The following is a 23,375-nucleotide window of genomic DNA, read 5'->3' on the forward strand; positions in this document are numbered from 1 at the left end:
AATCCCAGAGGCAAAACCCAGCCTCGCCGATGTCGGATCCGCCGGCTCCTGCCTGCTTCTTGGTGGAGACACATGCAGGAGCACGAGATGGGAGGCTGCTGCTGCTGTCAAAGGATTAAAAATCAGCGGAACTTGACCTTTAATGCTAAAATTTAAAGCAATGACCTGGCTTCTCATGCTTCCATTCCCTAAAGTAACCATAATCAGATTTGCGGCTGAGACCAGAAAACTGTTTCCAGCGACCAATTTACATGCAGCCTTCAACGAGGCTGGGTGACACGACGGAAAGGACACGAGCGCAGGCTTCTCCGAGTCCCTGACCGAGCAGGTTTGAAGCTGGGATGCATTTTAAGGTCAGGGAACAGGATCTTCTGCAGGTGACAGCAGCAGTACATCACCCTGCTGAACGCTCACAGAGAGAAATAGCACAGGAGTCAGCGAGGGCTCGGCTGGGATGGGAAGCCCTGGTACGAGAACTCCAACCAAACAGCACATCTCGGCTCGCTAAGCAGCCAGAAGCATCCAGCCCTCGAAACGGGTAATGTAATGAGGGTAGGGATCAAGTCTAAAAGGCTACGTCCCCCCTGTATTTTAACGGGATGAAGGGAGAGCTCAGACCACGCCGGAGTACGTGGTTTGTAAATCCTGGGAGATGCAAAGACCCCTCCTACAGAGAAAAGCCGCGCTGCCTCCCAGCGCATGGCTTGCATTGACGGCCATGAAAGAAACACTGCTTCTTTCCTTGCAGGTCTGCAATGCCTGCCGAGAGGACGAAGCCTGGACGCACAAGGACGTGTACCACCCATGTCTCCTTTCTGAGGCTTCTGCGGGAAGCTGGGGGTGAGCAAAGCGGAGTCAGGGCTAGAGCACCCCAGCGGCAGCACCTTCCCCAGCTGGGTACCGACACCTTCCCTGCTTTAACGTTTCAACAACAGCGCTCCCCAGATCTCAGGTATTCACCCGGGCGCCCATCCTGCTCTGCGCAGGGCTGCTAATGACCAAAGCTAGCAGCAAAACCTCCAGCGAGGCAACGAGAGCCACAACACAGCCCCAAAACATTCGTCACGACCAACGCTCCGTGTAACCTCCACCTGAGCACACTCGGGGTGTGTTTTAATTTACCTTTAATTATAAACAAATGGGGTTTTATCTGGCGCTTATTCCAGAACAACAAACCGAGGCAAAATTATAAATCCCCCCACAAAGGGGCATCACCAGCGGACACCCACCTTGCGAGCAACCACTGCGGCTGGCTCAAGCAAGCAGAGAGACCTCTGAATGCCAGGGGCTGACTCTTTTCACGCATCAAAAGGGGACTTTCCTTACATGATATCCTTACGTGCTGCTGTGTGAACTGCCGGGAGATGCCCACATACATCACCTTCGTTTACTCAGTCTTTTGTGCAATGTATTTATTAAACCAGACGTTGGAAAGAAGGAAAAGGAAAGAGCTGTGCTGGAGAGGCGCAGGAGCAGCCCCCAGAAGCAGGGCAGAGCACTCACGGCTCTCCAGAAGATGACCCGAAGTGCCCGCTCTAACAGGAGATCGCTTTCTCCTGCTCACACCGGACAGAAGGGCAAACGCTATCATTAAAGCCCACATTGCATCTCCAAAGTCCTCGGAGGGAAGGGAAAGCGGTACTTCATATTTCTATAAAACAATTAGTATTGACAGAACGGACTGTAATCCCGCACTCAGCCCAGCAGAGTAATTAACTATCGCTGCTGCTTGCTCGCTGGATGCAGATAGGAGGCAGGGAGGAGGCAATTAGAGCGCGAGGAGGCAGGCCAGACGCACAGATCTGCTCTAACTGGATACCGACCCGCGAGCTCTCCGTGCAGGTGTCTGACGCAGCGCCAGCGCCGAGCCCCGGGGAGAAGAGAAGGGAGAAGGGCAGCGGCCGCCCGCGGTCCCAGCATCGCCTCCCCGGCACGCAGGGGAGGCACGGCCCTGTCCCCGTCCCCAGCAGGGACGGCCGCAGCGCAGCACGTTCCCCATACGGGTTGTGCCCGGCCTCTGCCACCTGCCTCGGTCCCTGGGCCTTAGGTAAGAGGATGGCTGGAAGCCAAGCAGAGCCACCAAGAGCATCGGCGGTGGAAAAATACCCCACGCAAGCCGTGTAAGGTAGCGTCTGGGAAGCTGTCTGCACCATACCATACACCATCAAACACTTCTTCACTGAAGCTCAAAGCAACCGGTTTCAGCACCCTTCGAATTCGCCCATCTCCAAACCACCCTGGCGAGAGAAGCTTCAGAGCTAGGCACCCAGGGCTCCCTGCACGCAGCCTCACGACGCTTGGCTTTAAATAGCCTTCGAGGGAAAAGATCTCCGTCTCAGTTCGGGGTCCAGAAAATAAGGACACGAAGTGCCAAAACGTTCAGCGTTTCTTCCCCCGATACATACAGGTACTGCGAATCCATCTCTAAAAGGCTTAGGGAAACCCACCTAGCAAATGGGCATTTCAATACAAACTTGGTAATAGCCCTCTAAGCCTGTTCCTCCACGGAGGCATTAATAAGATCACTGGTGCTCTCTAAGAAAGGAGGGCAGACAATTATGGTGCTGTTTTCAGCGTGGACTGAAGAACGCTTCCTTTCCCGACTGGTTTCTCTCCGAGATAAAAGCCAAACCCCCAAGGACAACATGGCACAAGGGCTCCGGAGAGGAGAGCCCAGCGCTGATGCTGAGCCCATGGGCAGCCTCGGCAGAAGCTCAGGGCCCTTTCCCAAACCAAACCAGAGGGGCTCGCTCACCAGCATCGTGCCCTGAGTGATGGGTTTACTGCCAGGCCAAGACCACAGCAGCCTCCCCTTCCCAACCCACGTCCTTCCACACCAGCATCGTGGCACAGGAGCACCGGGGACAAGACACCGCTCCCCAATGCCTTCCCCATCCATGGGATGTGCCGGTCCCTCACCATCCCCATCTCCGCAAACAGGCAAAGCGGAGTGAGTAGGGCTCATCCCTCAACACTCCCACCTCTCCGTGGCTCCCCCAGTCCCCTTCTCCCCATTCCTGCTCTACCCGCAGGCACCTCACCATTTTTCAGCCCGTGCCCCCCCGCAGGGCAGCCCTCGGCTCAGGAAAACCAGCCCGTGCGAAGCTGCTGCGTTCAGACCCACGTGTGTGCTGCCGGTGCGCAGCTCACGGGCTGCGCTGGCGAAGCCGACAGCCTACAAGAAACAAAGCTCTTTCCTGCTGTGAAGTTTCAAAACAATCCGGCAGGCTTTCTGCATGCCCTGGATGATGCGAGGAAAGAGCCGGCGCTACGCGAGCTGCGAGGGATGAATGAGCACGGCTCCACGCAGCGCCCGTGGCAGGAAACCATATCCTGCAGGGAGGCCAGGACCGTCTCCTTCGAGATATCCCTGTGGGGAGGGCAAAGGGAGAAACTCGCCTAGCGAGGCTTTCACAGGGACGCAGCGCTCACCTGGATGTGCCAGTGCACTGTGGTGGCAAAGGGCAGCCAAGGAAGCCGGAAGACATCAGGCATCGCGTGGCCAGAACGAGCACCAGAATGACTAAGGCGTTCTCTCCGGCCAGCCCGAACTCTTACAGCACGGTTGATGGTTATTCGGGAAGCAGGCTGGGTGAGGCAAGGTGATAGAAGTTACCGTGAAGGGGAGCCGTGAGGTGAGGGAAGCAGGACAGCTGCAGGTCTGCTGGGGGCCGGCAGCTCAGCCACGAGACTGCCCAGAAATTGAGGCTCCACAGACCTCTCCTCCAGGGTCCTGTAAGACACAGACCCACGCGTTCACAGCACGGGCTTCACGACCGTTTCTGCCTTGCTTCCCTCTCTCTGAGGACTTCTGACCCCAAGGACTTCTTACCTGGAGGCACCCCAAGCCCTCCACAAGCATTTTCCTCCTTTCTGCTGCATGCGCGCTGCTACCCCGGAGAGCGTCAGCAGAGCTGGGGGTGAAAGGCCGTGTGCGTTGTTCCTTCACGTGGACAGCCCATCCAAATGGTATAAATCTGACCAGGTCTGCACGGGAATTTAACACCAACAAACCGAGGAAGGTGAAACAGCCTCCAAGGAGCAGTGAGAGTGAACGTGGTCGTACCACACCGCTCAACCCACAGGGCAGGAGCACCCCAGCCCCTGCTTTCACAGCGCCATCAGCCGCAGCAGCGGGCAACAGCCAACACACGGCTCCTGCTAAAACAAAGGTGCTGGCTTCACCTCAGGACCTATTCCTTCGCTGGTATTGCTTGACACTGCTCTACCAGCATCGATGCATAACGAGACAGACGAGGGCGATGGCAGGCGAGCCCGAGCTGCCGGCACCAAAGCAGAGCTACGAGGCACCGCGGTCCTGCCGCAGCTGCTGCTCAGGTCACGCCTGGGTAACACGTCGGCTCTGAAGGGGAAGGCAAAGGAAGGCAGCAGGACACGGAATAAAGCCTGGCAGCTGCGATCCTGGTGCAGCAGGGGCAGGATTGCTGCCGGGCTGGGAGCATTCAGGCGCTCAGCTCCGCGCGGCTTTACTCCCGCACCCGGCTCCTCACCATGCTCCTCGCCCAGGCGATGCTCACAAGTGCAAAGACTGTGCCACGGCTCTGGAATACTTCCCCCATGCAGACAAGGAACTACTCCCGTCACAGAAAGCCTGATTTCGGTGTGTGTGTGTGCATGAATGCACAAGGTAAGGACTATAAATAGAAGTACCCTATTTTCATGCATCCAGTCAGCAGGTACAGAACCGGCGTAAACAGTGATTCAGCAGCAGCCCGCGTGATGCACAAGGTTGGCCCTCGCTCTGCCTCCCTGTCTGCAGCCCTTCCCTCCCCAGCTTGCTCCTGCACTTCAGCAGCTGCGATGCCAGCCCCACGGTGACACCCCGACCTCAGGGCAGGATGATACGGGGTGCTGAGCACCCTCCAGGGAACGCGGACATTTGCAGAGCGTCTCCACATACAGCGGTTATCGCAGCGCTGAGTCCATACTCGACCCTAATTAAGTGTTCTGCTATGAAAACAGCTGCATAACTCACATTTTTGCTATTTTTTCTTTCAGCTTGTGAGCCTCGTATCTACAAATCTTAGTCATCCATGCTGGGGAAAAAAAAGAGGCATGATGTATGATCACAGCGTATGCTTGCCATCCCTGGTGCAAAGCAGTGCTGCGACTCCACAAGCACCATTGACGAATTGCACAGGACGACACCAAGGACCCTTTTCAAGTCCTGTGAGATTTGCTACATAAACAGCTATGACCTTGTACGCATGGTTTCAACAAAGAAGAGTTGTTGTGTTTTGTTTTTTTTACTGGTTCACACCCCCAACTTTTTCATTAATGTTTGCTGAGCAGCAGACACATGAAACGGAGAAAGACCAAAGAGCAGAAATACCATCTTTCATTTACCTTACGCTTACTAAAACCGTAGCTTAGCTCCACGAGCAGAGGGTGAGGAAACATTTCACAGCCTTCCCACCACTTGAGCTCTTTCATTCAACCTTTCAAAGCCAAAGGGAAGAGCAGCTTCTGAAGCACGAACCCACTCCGCATGAGCGATTCCTCCCTGCAGCTCCCCACGTCTCGGGACTGACGTTCTCCTTTCTTTTTCAGCGAGCTGTGCTCTGGCTCCGGGCTCTGCCTCCCGAGGGCACGAGGGGCAGTGGGAGAACCCTCAGTCCCACTGTTTAGTGATGCTCAGCCACCTGGGGAGCCGTCACTGCAGCTGCAAGTCTCCGAGTCTCTTCTGTTTGAGGGGTGAGAGCCCTCAGCACGAACAGGTTCTACACGGGGACAAGTGCTGCAAGCCTTTGAACACACGATAAAAACATCAGAAGGCTTTCCTGTACAACTTTGACTAGCCACCAGGCAACTCCTAGCAAGCTTAATTGACTGGGAATAATTAAAGCACCCAAAGGATTTCAGCTTAATCTCAGACCGGATTGAAGTCCCCTCTAGCCTCACCTTGACAGGCTCTGAAGTCTGAGTGATTTGCATGTTGACATCTAATTGCAACGTGCGTTGCTGTCTCACAGGCCCTGATCTTCTCAAAACCCCGGTCGTGCCTCCCTTCCCCAAGCAAGTATTTATTGCAAGTTTCACCTTGGATATAGGTCACAGCATTGCAATGCGAGTAATCGGAGCTGTGAAAAAGTAAATCAAAGGAGGTTCTGCCTAGGTAAAAAATAAAAAATAATCCAAAAGCCACATCTGTTCTCCTGAGCCAGAGCAAGGAAAGATTATGACCATTAGCACGAGGGTTATGCAGCAAATGAAACAATTGGTTAAAGCAGAAAAAAATCACTTAGAGTGCCATCTTTCATCATTAAATTTTCATGGAAAAAACACTGCGATTTGCTTAGTCTGAACGTATACAAAATGTAAGGAGACCATCTGACATCACCGAGGCGTAACAGCACAAGACAAATGGAGATGATTTGCCACACTACTGGAGCAGCTGTAACTCCCTCCCAGACCCGCAGTAATAAAACCAAAGGACACAGAAATAGCAAGCCATCTGCTTCTGGCCGGCCACCGAGTCTCAGCTGATGGGCTCTTGCTCTCCTCCTGCTCACACGGGTTTAAAGCACCTTTCGGAGCAGGAGCCTCGCTTCGCAGCCTCCCGGCGATGCAAAAGCAGGCTGGGTGCTCCGGAGGCTGGCTGGGAGCAGGGAGGGGTGCGTGGGACAGCTCAGGACCCTTGGGTGTCACCCCCAGGACACACACAGCACCCCCAAGTTGAGGGACCGGGGCCCCAGGACCTGTCCTTCGCACCTCGCTGCCATCTCCCCTCCCGCTGCCTTTCATCTCAGCCACGGCTCGTGGAGCTGCAAGGTCTATACGAAGCCCCACGTGTGTAAATTAAACATCGGCTTCTTTTATCAGCAAGTGCATACAACTTGTCAGCATGAATTATGCAGGACTATTAACTGCCTTCGTAATAAGCAGCGGTGGAGGCTGCTGGGAGGACAGACACAGGACAGACAGACACAGGAGGGGCAGCCCACGGACGTTCGGTGCCTGGACCACAGCTCTGGGCCCAGTCCTAGTGCTCCCGGTGACCCACACACCCTGCACTAAACAATTAACACAGCCGCTCATAAGCCCTCGCCACCTTCCAGCATTCGACACAGGAGAAAAACGTTTTCATCACCTTGTTATCGATGGCAGCCTGAGAAAGATCCAGAGAACTGCGCAGGCTTGTGAAGGAGCTGGCAGGGAGCAGAACCTGTCATCAAGCCCAAATGCAGGTCCCCAGCCAGCACCCAAGCTGCAGGGCTCCCTGTCTGTGATCCACAGGATCACAGGTGCTAGGACCGGACCCATCAGCCTGTTATTGCAAGGTTCACAGCTCCTCACACCCCAAGAAATAGAGGTAACCCTCTCGAAACCTCGCAGACACAGCTAAGTGGTACAGGGGCTGTTGGAGCCCGTGGTACAGCCAGCCCAGTGCGTTCCCAGTCGTGTCACCGCCTGTGCTGGTGTCCAACTGGTGCCAAACGCTGCCAGCCGGGCACCTCGGGGGTGCTGTGCAGGGGCTGCAGCGAGGGTCCTCATCCCTGCCGAGCCGGAGGGAGTTGCAGGCTGGTGACCCGAGCCCAGCCACCGAGCCTTCGCCGAGCTGGCATCGTGCTTAATAGATGTGCTGGACATAAAGTACCTGTAGGCTGCGAGAGCTTGCGATACAATCCCGTATGAAATATTAATCTCTCTAGTCAATATGAATGCTATTAGGATGGAGCGGCTGGGCTGAACGCGGCTAGGAAGCGTTTAGGAACAAAACGGGTGCCTACCGGGCAGGCACAGATTGGTATTAAGGCCGGTTTCATTTATTGTACATATCAGGGACTTGGAAGAGCAAACATCAAACACCGTGATCACATTTACTGATGATTCAGAGTTGTGTGGGCTCCTCGATACACAAGAGGAGGGCAATAAAGTCCCGGACAACTGTGAGCAAGCAAGCACCTCGGGGGATAATTAAATTAATTCAAGCTATGGAAATGCCACACAACAAGGCTGAAACATAAAGCAAATAACGTTGGAAAGGACTTTGCACTCGCAGACCACACGAGACAAAGCCAGGCCGCTGCCTGCTCCCCGTTACCCACGCGGCGTGCCCCGTGCTGCACAAGCACAAAGCCCACCCCGTCGCGGCCTTTTGGGGGATGAACATTAGGGACGTCCCACAGCAGCCAGGGGAGGCTGGCAAGGGTTTTCGCTGTGCACGGGGCCCCTTCCAGGAGACAGCCCCGATGGCGTGCCGGAGAGAGGCCGGGAGCACGGAGCACGAGAAAGGACACGGGGGAACACGGGGGAAGTGGCAGAGCCGCACGAGGCCCCGAAGGCAAGGAGAAGATGCTAAACGTGATGAGGTTGAGGAAGGGAGCCAAAGGAGGAATAAATAGAGCTAATGAGAAAACAAGGCACGAGCATGCAGGAACCTTTAACACACTGCTCCACAGCAATAAAAAGGCAATTAGAGTTCCGAGAAGCAGGGAGGGTAATTGCACGCACTAAAAATAGGTGGTGGGAAGACTGTCCCACTCAGCAGGGTCTGATTCACATTTGGGGTGACTTCTGCACAGACAGGAATATTCTGGTGCGAGACACTCTGAGAGAAGAGAGTTTACAGGGAAATGTGATTACAGAAGGAATTTCTATCACACATCTCTGTGTGAAACAAGCACCGAGCGCGAGCTTTGCAGCGGGGGCTCTGGAGGTCTGAGCTTGAGGAACTCCGAAGGAAAGTTCAGCACCAGAGATGCAAAACAGCCGTAGAAAAGACCATCCATTTTATGCCAGCCAGCAACCTGCAAGCCTCCAGAGTGCGGGCAGCAGCTGTCACTGATGCACGGAGAGAGAAATGTCCTGAGCACGCTGCCCTCCAGCGCCCAAGGAGAGCTGGGCTGGAGCAAAAGCACCGATGCGCCCGGCCTGCCCCACATGCTGTGTGGGGTGCTGGGGACACCCCGTGCTGGGGAAGAGGGAGCACCCCACGAGAGCCCCACTGAGGGCAGCAGCAGCCTCCTTGCAGCGTTGTGACCAACACCTCTAAGAGCAGAAGGCAGCACTGAAGGCCAGGGAACCTGCCAACGCACAGACGCAGTGCCGGGAAGAACCCTGGCCAACATAAACCATGAGTACACGATCGATCTGGGTGTTTGTAGGACAGCAGTTCAGCCTCGGGGAGGGGAGAGGTGTGTGATCCTCTCCTTTTCTCTCTGGAGACTGCTGGAGGCCAGAAAAGGACAATTCAGGAGCGCAAAGCACAGCTGTGACCCCAGGTGACTTGACAGCCCCTCTAACATCGGAGCCCCACTCCATCCCAGGCCACCTCCACCGCTCCCAGACCTGAGCGCCCAGGGCTGAAGCCTGCCCCGTGGCGTGGAGGGGGGAGGCAGGCTGCCACATCCCAGCCCTCCCCAGCTCCCCTCTCCTTCCCGCAGAGCTCAGGCATCGATTCCCACCCGAGAGCCTCATGAACACGAAGTCTCCGCAGTCCTAACTCCAGCTAGGTCTTGGCTGAAAACCAAAACGAGCCCTTGCAGCTCCGACGGCCGCACGTCCCCAGATAACAGCAGCAGATGGCCCCTGCCCGGGGGTCTTGCCGGCAAAGGGTGGGTGGGCTGCGGTGCTGGGGGCTCAGCGCTGCCTTTTGTGCCACGGAGCACGCGCCGCCGGCGGGTCACGCAGCCCGGCCCGTGGCTGGAGCAGCGCTCGCCGTGTCCTTCCTTCATCCTTGCATCGTCACCGTGCAGGTAGCGAGGCAGCTGGCTCCTGCTGCGTCACCCCATTAGCTTCCTTCCGAGGCAGTGATGAGTCTGTAATCTCTGATTACAAGGGTGGGAGCAGTCAGCTAAGATGGAAGGTAAAGCTCGAGGTCTAGACAATAAACGCGAGCTCCACGCTTGCAATACGCAAACCATTTGTGCCCTCTCGCTGTACCAGGAAAGGACATTTAGCATCTTAGAGAAATTTCTCTTCTGGTCCGTTTTCACTGCGTGTGACGCCCACGTCACCTCCCAGCGCCTAAACCCTCTGGTACCCAGCTGCGAGAGCAGCAAACCCTCCTGCCTGCTCACCTCTCCATAGCACAGGGGCAACCAAAATGTCTTTGGCCTCCCTGGGAGGGGAGCTTGCTTCCAAGCAAAGCTGCGGGCTGGCTGGACATGAGATGGGGGCAGAAGGAACAATGAGGACACTTGCAGAAAGTCGCATTCAGTGCACGCAGAGCGTTGCATCTCACACTAGCGAGCACCAGCTAATATTCCCTCTGACCCGTGCTCTCCAGTGCCAGACTAGCATCACCTGGACTTGCAAAATGGAAAATTCCCTGGGGAAGGGAGATTCCTACAGGAGCCAGCACGCCTTATACACCTAGTTGATTGCAAACCAAATAAATATCTGCACTTACTACCAGCTTTCAGAATCTGCAGGCTCCCAGTGCCATCCTCTCCAGCCCAGTGTGCACCTGGAATCAAATTCTGAAGCTACAGCAGCCAAAACTAATGCAGTTCACAAGGCAACAGTACAGACAGCCAGAGACCGGGTATATTTCAATAAGCCATTTCTTAACTAATAGCTTTGAGGGCTGCTTCTTTACTGCCAAGAATTTAACCAAGTTCTGCCCCAAGATCCTCCCGCAGGCAGAAGGAAAACAGCCCGGGACGGGCTTGCAGGGATGGGGTTGCTCTGCTCCACGCCTGTACAGGACCAGATCCAGGTCATACCCAGTGACAGGAGATGCCTGCCCTAAATCATCGAGTAAATCCCACATTAAAAGGGAGTGGAGGTGGAAACAGGGGTCTAACTACTGCAGACCGCAGTACCATAAAATAAACGCTGCAAAAAATAAAAAAGCAACGCCCTTTGGACTAGGCAACAATAATCCCCAAACACAACTGAATCCAGGTTTCATTCAGTTTCCCCACCAGACAGCAACATCTGGGTGTGCCAGCCGAATTACACAGCTCAGGTGCAGTCTGTAATGATGGGTCACAACTGCCTGAGCTGATGCGCTCTTGCAGGGGTCCCTGTATTCGTCACACCCCTGAAGTCCAGGCTCTCACCCTTACTCTGAGACGGGCAGGTTTTGAACGATGATGCCTGAACGCTGCGCAGCTTACCCCAAGCTGAATAAACATTTACATGACATTTTGACTCAGGTGTTTAAGTTCTAGAAAAGGTCTAACAGTTTATCAGCCTGAATCACAGGCAAATAATGCAAAACATTGTCACTAAAAGCACCTTCTCAAACAAGAAGTGCACACACATCAAGCCCACAGACTGCGCTTGCACCCAGTTTTAAGAATTATGTCCACCCAATCCAGAAGAAAAGGCAGTCAAAGCAGCCTGAGCATCCCATACCCACAAACAGCTGTATTGATTATTACACTATATTGATCAGACTTGGCATATTAATCACGTTTACATCCCTGTACCCCCCCAGACTAAAGCACTGGCAGGAGCTAGCAGGGGTTTGCGTACATTGCATGGACCAGCATTGCGATGGCTGGGTTCCTACTGCTAAACCGCACTGCAAAACAAATTAAATACTTCTTCAGCTAACAAAAAATTACACAGGGAAATGACTTGCTGACCGCTTCCCGCTTAGGTGAACTGCGAGCGAGTGACTCATAACTCATCAGGAGGAATTAGAAGTTGTGCACAAGGCAAAGTGCTTCGGGGAGAGCGTCTAGACTACGCAAAGCGAGGCCATAAATAATACTTCTTGCAACCATCGGGCTTTAGCAGAGGTTGCATCTGCGTGATCTGATGAGTCTTCTCCACTGCTAGTTCATAACATCTCTGACCTGAGAGGTGCCACCCACAATAACTGAATCATTGGTACAGATCAGGAGCTGCAAAGTTTTACAACAGCCGAAGACCGAGCTTACAGCCTATTTAATTACCTGCTTCCCAATTCAATAAGCTGCAAGCATATAAATAGCCCAACTATGACAAATATTTAATATCTGCTGGAATTAAATTAAGATAAGGCACTGGCAAAATAAATGATAAGTGTTTTAACTGAAAATAACCATTTTCTGTGGATTCCAGACAACTCACTGAACACGACGCTCATGTTCTGTCCTCCGCGCTGCATCTTGGATGTGCCGTACTTCCCCAGGGCAAAGCTCCCTGGGCAGCAGCAAAGGGCTTGTTCTCACCGCAGGGCCAGCACAGCTCTGCCCCAGGACCGGCCCTCGCCGAGCCCAGCCACACACCCAGCTCTCACGGCTGGTGGCCGTGGCCACACTGAGCCAGCAGCTCAGGACAGCCCCAGCTGCTCTGCCAGGTTTCTGTGGGCACAGAGCTAATTGTGACCTCGCTGCATCGTGGTGAGCTCTCCTGCAGCTACCGAGCTACGCGTGGGGTCCAGCTCGCGCTTTAGACCCACTTCTCCTTCTTCAGCAGCACTGGAGAGCAGCCAAGGAACAGAAGAAAAATGAGCCCATCGCCTGCTTTCCTCTCCTGGCCTGAGGAGCTGAGAAACACAAAGCCCCAAGGGCTTCTTGGGTCCAGGAAAGCAGAATTTGCCCATAAAATCACAGGTCCTCCAACAAGTCCCAAAGCCACCTGAGTCACAGTCAGTCCCAGAAGAACCCAGTTGTTTTAAGAGAGAACTCGTGGAAATATAGTTTGAGAGTAGCAGCTCAGCCCTGGGTAGTGAAGAAACACGTGATTATTTGGAAGGCTGTGCTAGCTTTATTACATTTCTAACTGTTGTAGCACCTGCACGCATGCCAAAATGGCAGAAACATTATATTTCAAGACCCATTGTAACTGATTTAACAGAGTTTCTGATCCCCCACACCTGCCCTGCATTAAGCATGGTGCTTCAATCAATCACCATTCAGCAAAGCACAGGCTTAAGCCCTTTGCTGAATTTGACCGAGGGTTTTGCTAATGCACCCGACGTCACCCCGCAGGCTTACACAAGGGCCCAAATCCCAAGCTGTTTCTCCCAGGACTGGCTCCAGCAACCCGCAGCGAAGCTGGATGTTCCCCTCCCGGTCACCCTGCTGGGACCCACTCCCTCCCTCCACGGGGCAGAAAGCGGTGCTGGAAAACCAGCGGTGACCACAGCTAGCGTGCTCTCCAGGTTTCATCACCTAGCCAGTCCTCCACACCACCCCCTTCCCAACACATATGCTCACAGGGATGCCGACAGCCTGGAGCCGATCTTTCAGGTGATGCCACCTGGAAGGCACGGACACCCAACCCTGTGGGGCACCTCACAGCCCTCCTGCCCCAGCAGCATCCAGCACAGCCCGTGCCTGCCCGGCAGCGGGGCTTTCACATGAAGAAAGAGATAAATATGTGGGAAGGGGCGCTGGGTCTGCCTCGGTACAAAGAGAGGCGCGTTGCCCGGCCAGTCCGCGCCACCGGCACAGCTCTGCTCTCACAGGCTTCACACAGCGGGGCTCAAGCAGGGAGACACGCAGACCATGGTCTGTCATCTCAACTCTAGCTCATACTGGCCTGTTGGAAGTAGAGAGAAGACCAAAACCATCCCAGGCATGCAATTACTGAGCTAAGCACTGTCTGTGGTATTCGGCCACGTTGCTCTGAACCCACAGAGCCAACCAGGCCCGCTTCCCTCATCATCTGCATCACAATGCCAGAGCCTCGGTGGCCGCAGCCTCCAGGGCCCCGCACTCGATGGGGACCGTGCCCAGGTTCTCCAGCGCCTGGTAGGGCTGCCTGCCCGCTGCCAAACCCTCCCTGCTGGGGTACTTCTTTGCTGATCTCCCTGCTTTCACCCAGCCTCACGGACTGGCATCTTGCAGACCACTGTGTGCCTGCCAAGTGTGCTCGGAATTCATAAGTGGCTTAAAAAAGAAATCCAGGAGGGAAGTAAGACAGCAGAGGCAGGTATCTAACAAGCCTTTTTCCTCAGGAAGCGAGGCGAGTGAGATGTAAATAAAGAAGCGTACAGGTAGACATCACAGATGTGCAGTTACTCAAGTGAAGCCTTACCACCCAAACACCATGGTAAATCTGTAGCAGAGGTGTAAGCTTGAACATGCTGATCTAAAGAACACTTCTTACTGCACTTCTGAAATTTCTGGCGTGTCAGGATCAGGAAAAATACCAGCTCTGAGCGGCAAGAGCTTGAATTGTTCTTGAAATTTGAAACAGAGTTTGACATGACTGTGCAGTGCTATTGTGCCCATGTGCAGCACCCCCAGCTAAGCTGTCCATTCACACATTTCCCCTCTCCTCTTCACTCTCACATATGTTAAAACTTATCAGATGGCACGCAATTATCTCTCTGCTGTGACCCTACACCGAGTGCACACCTCCCGTCATCCCAAGGCACTGATGAGCGCGGGGGAACAGCAGGCTGCCTGCTCCAGCCACCACGCATCACACAGCGCCTGCGGCACAACCCTGCGCCCTTGTCTCCATTGCTGAGGCAATCGCAGAGAATCAAACGAGGCTACAGAAGCAGACTTGGCAGGGTGTGCTCCTCAGGCCTCACATTCCTCCCATCAGGTTTATCACCTCCCTGTCAGGGGGAAACTGAGGCAAGAGCTCCCACCAGGGCACGACCAAAGCTCTGCTTTCTCACATGTTCTCTCTGAGAACCAAAATGCATTTGCTCCACCCTGATGAGTCTTGAAGCATCTGGTATTTTCATCACCACAGAAAACGCACCAATACATGGAGTTCCCATAAAGATTATTAAATCCAGCAGAGCCTTGGTGACAACATCTCCGTGCCCATGAGGTAGCAAAACCCAGAGGCATCACACTTGGGTCTCCCACAAGCCAGGAAAGGAGGGGTGGGTTTTTCCCACAGTGATCCGAGAGGAAAGCAGTGGTCATGTGCAGTCCAACAACAAGCTCTGGCAGGGCTTTAATTGACTTTAATAGGAGCCTAGGCTGAGGAAAACGGGCAAGGATTTACTCCCAGAAACCTCTGTGACAACTGAGTATGGGAATACACAGATGAAGAAAACCCACAGTGAATTCACCTTTAAAAGGGTGAATTCAATTTGACACGTTGTCAGGTTGAATTTAGCTTTCCAAATTCCATTTCACTGCTAACTTTGTGGGGAGATGCTAAGCCCCGAGAGACACCTATTTTAGCTATTTGTATAAACAAGCCAGGCATATTTCCCAACATTACTCATTTCACACAGAAGGGATTATTTTCTCCCCGGGTCCTGTGTAACTTCCCCATTCCCTCGAGTACTGCTGCCAGTTTATCGGTGTTCTCATTACTCCTCGTTTCTTTGTTTCACCTGCAGTTTGCTGCCTCCTTTTCTCGTCCCCCTCCCTCCCTGTTTTGTCACAGGGCAGTACCTGGATTTCACGGACCATAAATTGCCCTTCTTCCCAGCCACCCATCTCCAGACCACGCAGATGCTGCCTGCGCCTTTGGAAAAACTCCCTCCTGTTCTGTTTGTTTGCTTGAATTCCTTCAAAACAAGGAATTATGTAAATTCCATTAGCTTTTCCTAACACGAAGAAGTTGGGGAGGGAACAAAAGCCAAGATGACTTTGAAAATCCACAGTCTGCTGAAAAGGTTTATAGGTGAACAATATAAAAAAAAAACAACCAACTCTCCAAACCCTCAGTCATGAACTTCACTCACACAAAAGCAGACTGTTCAACCTTCCAGCAACAGCAGATTGTCCTACATTGCCTTTAAACTGCGCGCAGAATTGATGCACTTTCCTACCTCCGTATGTTGCAATGACTAATAATAGTCCCGGGGTGTAGCAGAACTGAATGAACGCCGTTTGCAGCAGTACACCCAGGAGCCTTCCTGGCTTATAAAGGTCATTTGTGAACAAAGAATGGTACTAAGGCTAAAATCGCCATATGCGAAACTCAACTAAAACCAGGGGAAAACACCAGCCAGCCATCCCAGAGAGCTACGTCCCACCACGGAGCTACTCTGAGTGCCACAGGGAGCGAGTTGGCTGTGTTTGGCTGACGTGTGCCTGCGTCCCCGTGCTGGAGGGACTGGATTTCTGCTCCGGGCCACCAGCTCACGCCTTGGCGCAGGGCAGACGGCCCAGTGCCAGACCCAGCATCGCCGCAGCACCCCGGCGAGGTGCTGCTCCCCAGCCCGTGTCTGGAGCAGCTCGCTGCCGTGCCCTGGTGACGCATTTGGGAGGAAGAGTGAGGAGCGTGTCAGCCGCTTCATGGCAAAGCGCCGCTGCCACGTTCTGCGGAGGAACTGGGGGAGCTCGCCACGCGCTAACATTTGGGAGAAGTTGGAAGGAGGCTCGGCAACTCCCTAAGCCAGCGCTGGCACTCCCGGCGAAGCGAACTTTGCAGCGAGCGTGAAGTTGCAAACTCCCTTAGCAGGAGGACAGAGTGCACGCCTGCTGCTTCCCAGCAACGCAACCCATCTCTCTCCTTCAGACGGCCAAAATCCCAAACTTCCCCAATGCCGACCTTGCATAACCAGGAGCGACGATGCCCCACGCCAGCACCGGCTCCGCCTGGGCGGCAGCACGGCGAGGAGCGAGGCCAACGGCAGGGCCGTGCACCGGGACAGGGCTGCTGCCGCTGCAACCCCTGCGGTGCGGGGCCAAGGTGCCCTGCGCCCAGGTTGCCCTTGGGGTGCCCGGCGAGCGGCCACCGGGCAGGAGGAGAGGCTGGGGAGCGGGCGGGCGAGTGCGCGAGCGAGAGGGCAGTTCGGGGAGATGGCAGGGGAGCAGGAGGGCAGGTTGGCGGGGTGCTGGAAGGGGATGGGGCGGCGGGGACAGGCACGGGGGCACCGGGGGAAGGTGCCGGGGTAGCGGCGGTACCTTCTGCTGCCGGCGGGCCATGTCGGTGGGCTGCTTGGCGTTGAAGGGGTAGGCGATGCAGCGCATGACGAAGACGTAGAGCTGCAGCTTCCTCTTCCTCTCCTCCTCCTCGCGCTGCAGCCGCTCCAGCTCGTCCTTCTCCTTCTCGCTGGCCACCGAGGGGCTGGGGCTGGCGGGCCGAGCCGCACCGCCAGCTCGCCCGCCCGGCTGCAGCCCACCGCTGCCGCTGCTTCCTCCTCCTCCACCTCCTCCTCCTCCTCCGCCGCCGCCGCCTCCGCCACCACCGCCGCCGGGGCCGGGGCCCTCTCCGGGGCGGCTGGGCGAGAGCCGGGCGGCGGCGGCGGGCGCCAGCGCCTCCTTGCCGCTCTCCTCCTCCACCAGCTCCTCCGACTCCTCCTCGCTGGAAGACGGGTCCAGCATCGCGGCGGCCGGGCTGGGCTCGGCCGGGGCTGAGCCGCTGCTGGGGCTGCCTGGGCTGGGCTGGGCTGGGCTGGGCTCGGCTCGCTTCGGCTCCGCTCGGCTCTGCCCGGCTCCGCTCGCCGCCGCGCCCGCGCGCGCCCCCGCGCCGCCCCGCCCTCGCCCCGCCCCGCGCGGCCCCGCCCAACGCGCGCCCCCGGCCGGGCGCTGGCCGCGGTGCTGCACGGCGGGAAGCGGGCGCGCCCCCGGCCCCGCTGCGCATGCCCGCTGGGGGCCGCCGCCATGGCCGGCGCCTCAGGAGGGTTGCGAAGGGGGGGGCGGGGGCCGTGTCCACACAGCGGTGTCACTGAACACCCTCGGCGCCGCTGAAAGCCTGAATGTTGCTAATAAATATTTCACCTGAGTCACTAATGAGTGCGTGTGTAATGAGTCCGTGGGGACACCTAGACCAAGCAGTGTGTGTGTGGCGATACGAGCGGCGGCTTCGTGAGCTGCTCTGAGGGGCCATCAGGGAAGATGCCACGTGTTCGATGTGCTGATTTTTGGTGATGAATCGGTGAAGACGCCACCTGTGTTTGATGTGCTGATTTTTGGGTATTTCCAGATCGGATTGAGGCTTCGGTTGTGTGTACGTGGTGTATTTGCGGTGGGCGGGTGTCTGTTTGCAAGGTTTCTTTCTGCTTAATTAATAGTGCTGCTGTTGTAAACCTCAAAATACTGTCGCCTGTTCGGTGTGTTGACAAACTTTTTTTTTTTTTTTTACTTTTTTTTTCCATTTTTCGGAGGGGGCAAGCACCGATTCCTGGTGGTGGGGCACAAGGCAAGGTTTGGGTGCTGCCACAGACCACGTTTTGGGATTTTCACATCATCTGAGCTCCCATGGCAACCTGATGACAAGCCTGGCACAACACAAGAGTCTGGAAAAACTTCTGCAGCTCTTTTAGGGCCCCGTGGTCCCGAAAGAGGCTGATAAGTTGATGCAGATGGAAAAATGGGAAAAAGTCACCAAGTTCCTACACGCCAAGTTGTCGCCGCGCTCCCTGTCAGTAATCCTCCTTCCCAAGGCCTCCCAAGGCCTCCCAGGGCTCTTCCCAAGGATTCAGAGCCTGGTGCCACCAGCCCAACGCCACAACTAACCCACCCCATCCACGTGGCACGTCACAAAGTTGTGCTGCCTACCCCTTGAGGTGGGGACAGGTCATACAGCACCTCCCGGTGCCATTTTGCCAGGCCCAAGGCTCTTACATGACTAACGCAACGATGGCTGCCACCGCGATGATGGGAACGTCTCAAGGATCTCCTCCTCAGCAAAGTTATATGTCCCTCTCTCTCTCTCTTTTAAATTATGCTGGTTTTATATTATTCACCCAAAAACCTCATTGCCCTGAGTCCACTTGTGCCAGCTGTGAAGGCAGAAAAAATATAATTAATTACACCAGCGTCTGTAATGGTATTATCTATACATAATCCCCCAACAAGCCTTTGGGATTTTCTAGAAGGAAATGCTGTTTATTGTATTGGAGAATGGAGAAATTTCTTTCTGCGGGTGCTCTCTCCCAGAGATGTTTGAAAGCTACATCTCTATGTCCTCCCCGTCCCAGACATGACAGCAATAAAACTCTCTGAGATGATCAGAAGAAAATTGAGCCATTTTTTTATGAAAGGTTTTCTTTCAGCAGTGATTGCTCTGAACTGGTTTAGTGGTTGGAAGTGCTACAGATAACCCCGCAGAGGTGGATTCGCTGGGAAAAAATAATAAAAAAAAGCAGCTGGGGATGACAGAAGCAACTTTTGCTGGTAGGAACATCACAGACATTGCGTGTCTATCTATAGAGACAGATTGACTTCTCTGACAGATTGTCAGAAAAGATTTCTTAAATTAATTGATGCAAAATAGATACACACAATCACCCCCCCCCCCCAAAAAAAAAAAAAAAAAAAAAAGTGTTCTTCTTTAGGAGCTTTCAGAAATATATTTATCCTTCAGTGGGTGAGATTTTGCTCACTGGAGAATTTTGAAAAAATTGGATGTGCTTGATAGGGCCTGACTAGACGTTCAGGCAAGGATTAAGCGAGGTTCGTCGGGAAGCGCTGCTGGTCCAGAGAAGCAGGGACACCTCCTCCTCAGAGCGAGACGCCTTCTCCCTCCTGATATCACACAGCCACCTTTTCCTGGTTATGTCTGAACACACAGCTACATCATCAGTGATTCTTCCTGAAAAAAGGAAAGAACAGTCAGAAACTCTCAGGCCTCTTGCTTTCTGTTTCCAAATGCACACTGTTATAAACACGAATGGCATGCAAACCCTAAATTTTTCATCGAAGAATATGGCCCAAAAGATGGCTGGGTGAGCCAGCCCAGCAGCCTCACAGCAGCACGACTGCCCTGCATGACGTGGGAAGGGAAGCAGCACGAGTGGAGCCGTGCAAATTGTGTGTGTGCAACTTCCAGGGGTAATATTTCATTGTGGGTAATTGTGTAATCACCTATAATGAGTGGGTAAATGTAGACAAATGGAAGCATTAGCTAAGTCATTTTTGATATTATATTGGTGTGCATTTCTGTTTGCCCGGGATAGTGTTTGGGTTAAAAGGATGCAGAACGCTGGGCAGTTCCTTTTCAAGGTGCAACAGAGCTGCAAAACCCACAGCCGTTTCTGGCTTAGCGCTTTGGAGCAGCCTCCAGGAGGCTTCAAGATCTACCCCTACCTATTTGTTCCCAGCGTCGTGAATCTTCCAAATTGTGCTTCTTCTAAAACACTTTCCACGATAATTACCTAATGAGTTCCAAAGTGTCTGCATTTCCATCTCTCGCGTGTTCCAGTAAGAGGAAAGGTGCGCTGTGTGGGATTACTTGACCTCCGTGCCTCCTTGTATGTACACGGCAAACAAGGAGCAGCAAATGCACATGTGCTTGGGAGCACTTGCACCATCCCTCTCACCTCTCCTGGCTGGACACAGCGAGACAGAGATCTCAGGTGGCCTCTGATGTTGGAAGCAGCACAGGTTAAGGAATATTCAAAGTATTTCATGAAATGTTTCAAATTTATTTCCATTTCGTACAGTGTCAAATGAAAGAGCCTGCTGCTATTAGAAGAAATCACTGCTGTAATATTTGTATCCCTCTCCATTATTCCCATTAGACAGGGGAAATCAGTGTAAGTAATGATTTGTGGAAATGACTGTAAAGAAAAGCAGAGCTGAAGCTGAGGCCACAGCTTTGGAAACAAGGTGCCCGTGCATGAGGCACCGGAGCAGCGCTGCCTCTGCAAGCAGGCTGGCAGGACCGAATGGTGTGGAAGAAACCCTCAGAAAGAGTAAACTCCATTTATAGCAGCTATTTGGGAGAGCTTAACTGAATAGCTCCCACAGGGAGGCTCACATTTGCATGAAAAACAAACAAACCCGCGCTCCTTTTATTAATCCTGGTTAAAGGCCTAAACCGGAATATTTATGGCAGCTGGAAGCAGTTAGCGCCTTTGTAAAATCTGCACGTGGCAGTGGCAGCGAGTCACGGAGGTGGCCTGGAAGGGAAAAGAGAGGAAAGCGAATGTGCTGTTTAGCCTCACCTGAGCTCCCCCTCGGCCACGTGAAGTCCCTTACACTGCACATAGCCATGGGGTCAGGAAGGCGAGGTGGGCTGCTCATGCTGGGGGTCCTCGCCGATTCTCCCAGCCTTGTCACTTAATGCACCGCTGACTCCTGCCCTCAGCCCGGCTCTGGTTTTGGTTAAACCCAACGGAAGATTTGCCTTATGCCTGCAGTTCACCGGCAGCTGATCTGAAAATGCTGGAGCGTGCGCAGTGTCCTCAGCTGGGATTCACCCTCGTCTCAAGACGAGCTGGGGGAGCTGCCCTGCAGGCGGAGCAGCTCCTGGTTTCGGGTGGTGGAGACATGGGCACGGTGCTGCCCGGTGGCAGCCGCCAAGCAATCAGCCGTTGCCTGCTGGCTGCTGCTCCCGGCACGTCGAGAAGTCAAACATCTGCGAGCATTTGTTCTTCTGGCTGTTACCACAACCCCGGACCTTTGGCTCCGTGCCGCTGAAATGTGAAATAAATGTTTGCTCAGCTGTACCTCTCATCTTCGAATTGCAACTTTGCAAAACAAGTCTGGATTTTGTACAGTAGTAGGCGACACGGGAAGGCAAACAGAGAGCCAAAGTAGGTGTCAAAAACCTACTTAAAACCAGAAAGATCTTCCAGTTCGTACAAATGAGAAATTTCAGCAGTGACTGAAAGAGGGGCTGCTGAGGGCCAGCCTTGCTTTCGCTGTGCAACAAGCAGTAAGTGATGCCTCCTCCCTGGGAGTCACTGTGATCTCCTTGGGCACACGCGGCGAGGGACCGGACGGTTTGCACCTTGCAGGCAGATAGATTAAAGAGCAGCCGTCACGGCTCTGAATAACGGGCAGGTTCGAGCAGCACGTCCGTGCTTTTAGGAATAAACAGAGCCTGGTCTGCGGCTGCAGAGTGCCGCTGTGAAACGGTGCCGCTTGGCGATAACCCCAATTTACCGAAGGGAAATAGAAATCCTGGTGTGTCCGAGGCTCCGTGCAACGTTTCACCGTCTCCTAAAATAGAGCAGCAAACAATCCCCGTCTCTTGGTAACACCGGGATATAGATTGCTGCGTCTTCCAAACAGAAGGGCTTAGAGCCCTTCCCGCCCATCCACGCGCGCTCAGCTAATATTTGCATTGGGCTGCTGGCTGCCTCAGGAGCAAGCGAGGAGCGGGGAGGGCTGCTGGCCTTGCTCAACCCCTCAGCAACGCGGTGGGGGACGTGGGACGGGGAAGGTGGCGGAGGAGACCCGGAGACCCAGCTGCAGCAGCGGCACCCCCGGCTCTTGCACCGGCCACAGCTGCGGCTCAGCGTTTCTCCTGCTGCTGCGTTTGCTCTGCTCCCTCCCCGCCCTGCACACGAATAGTTACAGCCAAGGGCTCGCTGATTTACAGCTCAGGCAATAAATGTTGCTTTCTTCAGCGAGCTGCCGTCTCAAAGGTCGGCCTCCGGTCTCCTTCCTGCTGCGCCCAGGTGGCCAGCAGGGGAGCAGGGCAGTGACACCTCCTTCACCGCAGCCAGCCCCCCGGCCCCCTGCGCTGGAAGGGGACCTCGGGGACAGAGCTCGTGGCTCTAGGTGGCCAGGGAGCGGCCACCACAAGCCACCTGCCCCCGATTTCTGGTCTAGCTGATGCCGAACGCTCTCAATATGCCGCAACACGCCCGCAGCCCAAAAGCACTTGAGCGACATCATAAATTTCCCTTGCAAAGCCTCTGGATGCGAGGCCAAGCAGCAGCACGGCTCGGCGGTGCTGTTTCCTACGATCAGGAGGCAGGGGAGGTTATCTGCATCCTGCTCCGCCGGGGAGGGGAGGTGGCGTGCCCCACGCCGCACGCTGCCAGAAATCTGGGGCTTGCAATGAGGTCGCCTCCTAATCTATTTCTGGGTAGCGTGTTCAAAGATGCTTTGGGAAAGCATGTCAGTCTCCCCAAAATGCCTGCTGAGCTGCTGTTTTCCCTTGCCTCTCCCCACTGAGACCTCCCCCTTGGTGGGTGCTGGGTGCTGCTCTCTAGACCCGAGGAGCATCTGCAAGGAAACGAGAGCTCCCGCAGCAGCCAGAGGCAGAAGCAGCCGCGTGTGCCGAGGTAGGAGCGCTCGTTCCACCGTGGGACTGCGTTTGGAGGCGCCGCAGCCGCTGCTGTGCGGGTGCTGGTGGCTGCTCCCCGGAGTCAGCGATGCCGCTGCCCAGTCCTCTGCCTTCTGCTGGCCTGCGGGAAGGGGCAGCCGGGGCAGGCAGCAAGCACATCCTCACATGAGGAATAAAAAGGTGATGGCTTTCGTTCCTCCTGTGCCTGAAGGCAGGTGCTCGCGAGGATCACCCGCTGGGTTTCTCCCAGGCACCTCGTTTTGCTCCGAGGTGCTGGGAGAGCAAACAGTGCAGGGAGAGAGGGGATGGAGCATGACGAGAGGCACGTCAGGGCCGAGGAGAAGAGGTTCTCCGATAGCACAAGGCACGAGGTAGGGAAGTTTGGCCACTGCACGGTGGGAAATGTGCTGCGTGCCCTGGCCGCCTGCCCCAGTGCTGCCTCGCTGCCTCCGTGGGCTGGGGCAGAGCCCGCTCCCCGCCGGGATGCAGCGGGTCCAAGGCGCTCAGCCCTGGCACTGGCTCGGGTCTTTGCAGCCTCTTCATAGGGTTTGTTACAGCAGGTGTTAAAATAGATAACA

General features: G+C 54.8%; 1 protein-coding gene across 12 annotated transcripts in view; it reads right to left on the bottom strand.

Moving 5' to 3' along the window:
- Positions 1–17,266, bottom strand: part of CADPS (calcium dependent secretion activator) — a 203,115-nt gene extending 185,849 nt beyond the window's left edge. For 7 of the 12 annotated variants that reach the window (XM_040569340.1, XM_040569339.1, XM_040569341.1 and 4 more), the window contains exon 1: positions 16,737–17,265. In XM_040569340.1, coding sequence (XP_040425274.1) covers positions 16,737–17,156 — 420 coding nt within the window. In that variant the 5' untranslated portion in view covers positions 17,157–17,265. Of the gene's footprint in view, positions 1–16,736 lie in introns of all 12 variants that reach the window. The other 5 variants (XM_040569331.1, XM_040569338.1, XM_040569336.1 and 2 more) reach the window with 1 other exon arrangement.
- Positions 17,267–23,375: the final 6,109 nt, after the last annotated feature.

This window comes from Cygnus olor, chromosome 10 (assembly GCF_009769625.2).
Source record: "Cygnus olor isolate bCygOlo1 chromosome 10, bCygOlo1.pri.v2, whole genome shotgun sequence".
Classification (NCBI taxonomy): domain Eukaryota; kingdom Metazoa; phylum Chordata; class Aves; order Anseriformes; family Anatidae; genus Cygnus; species Cygnus olor.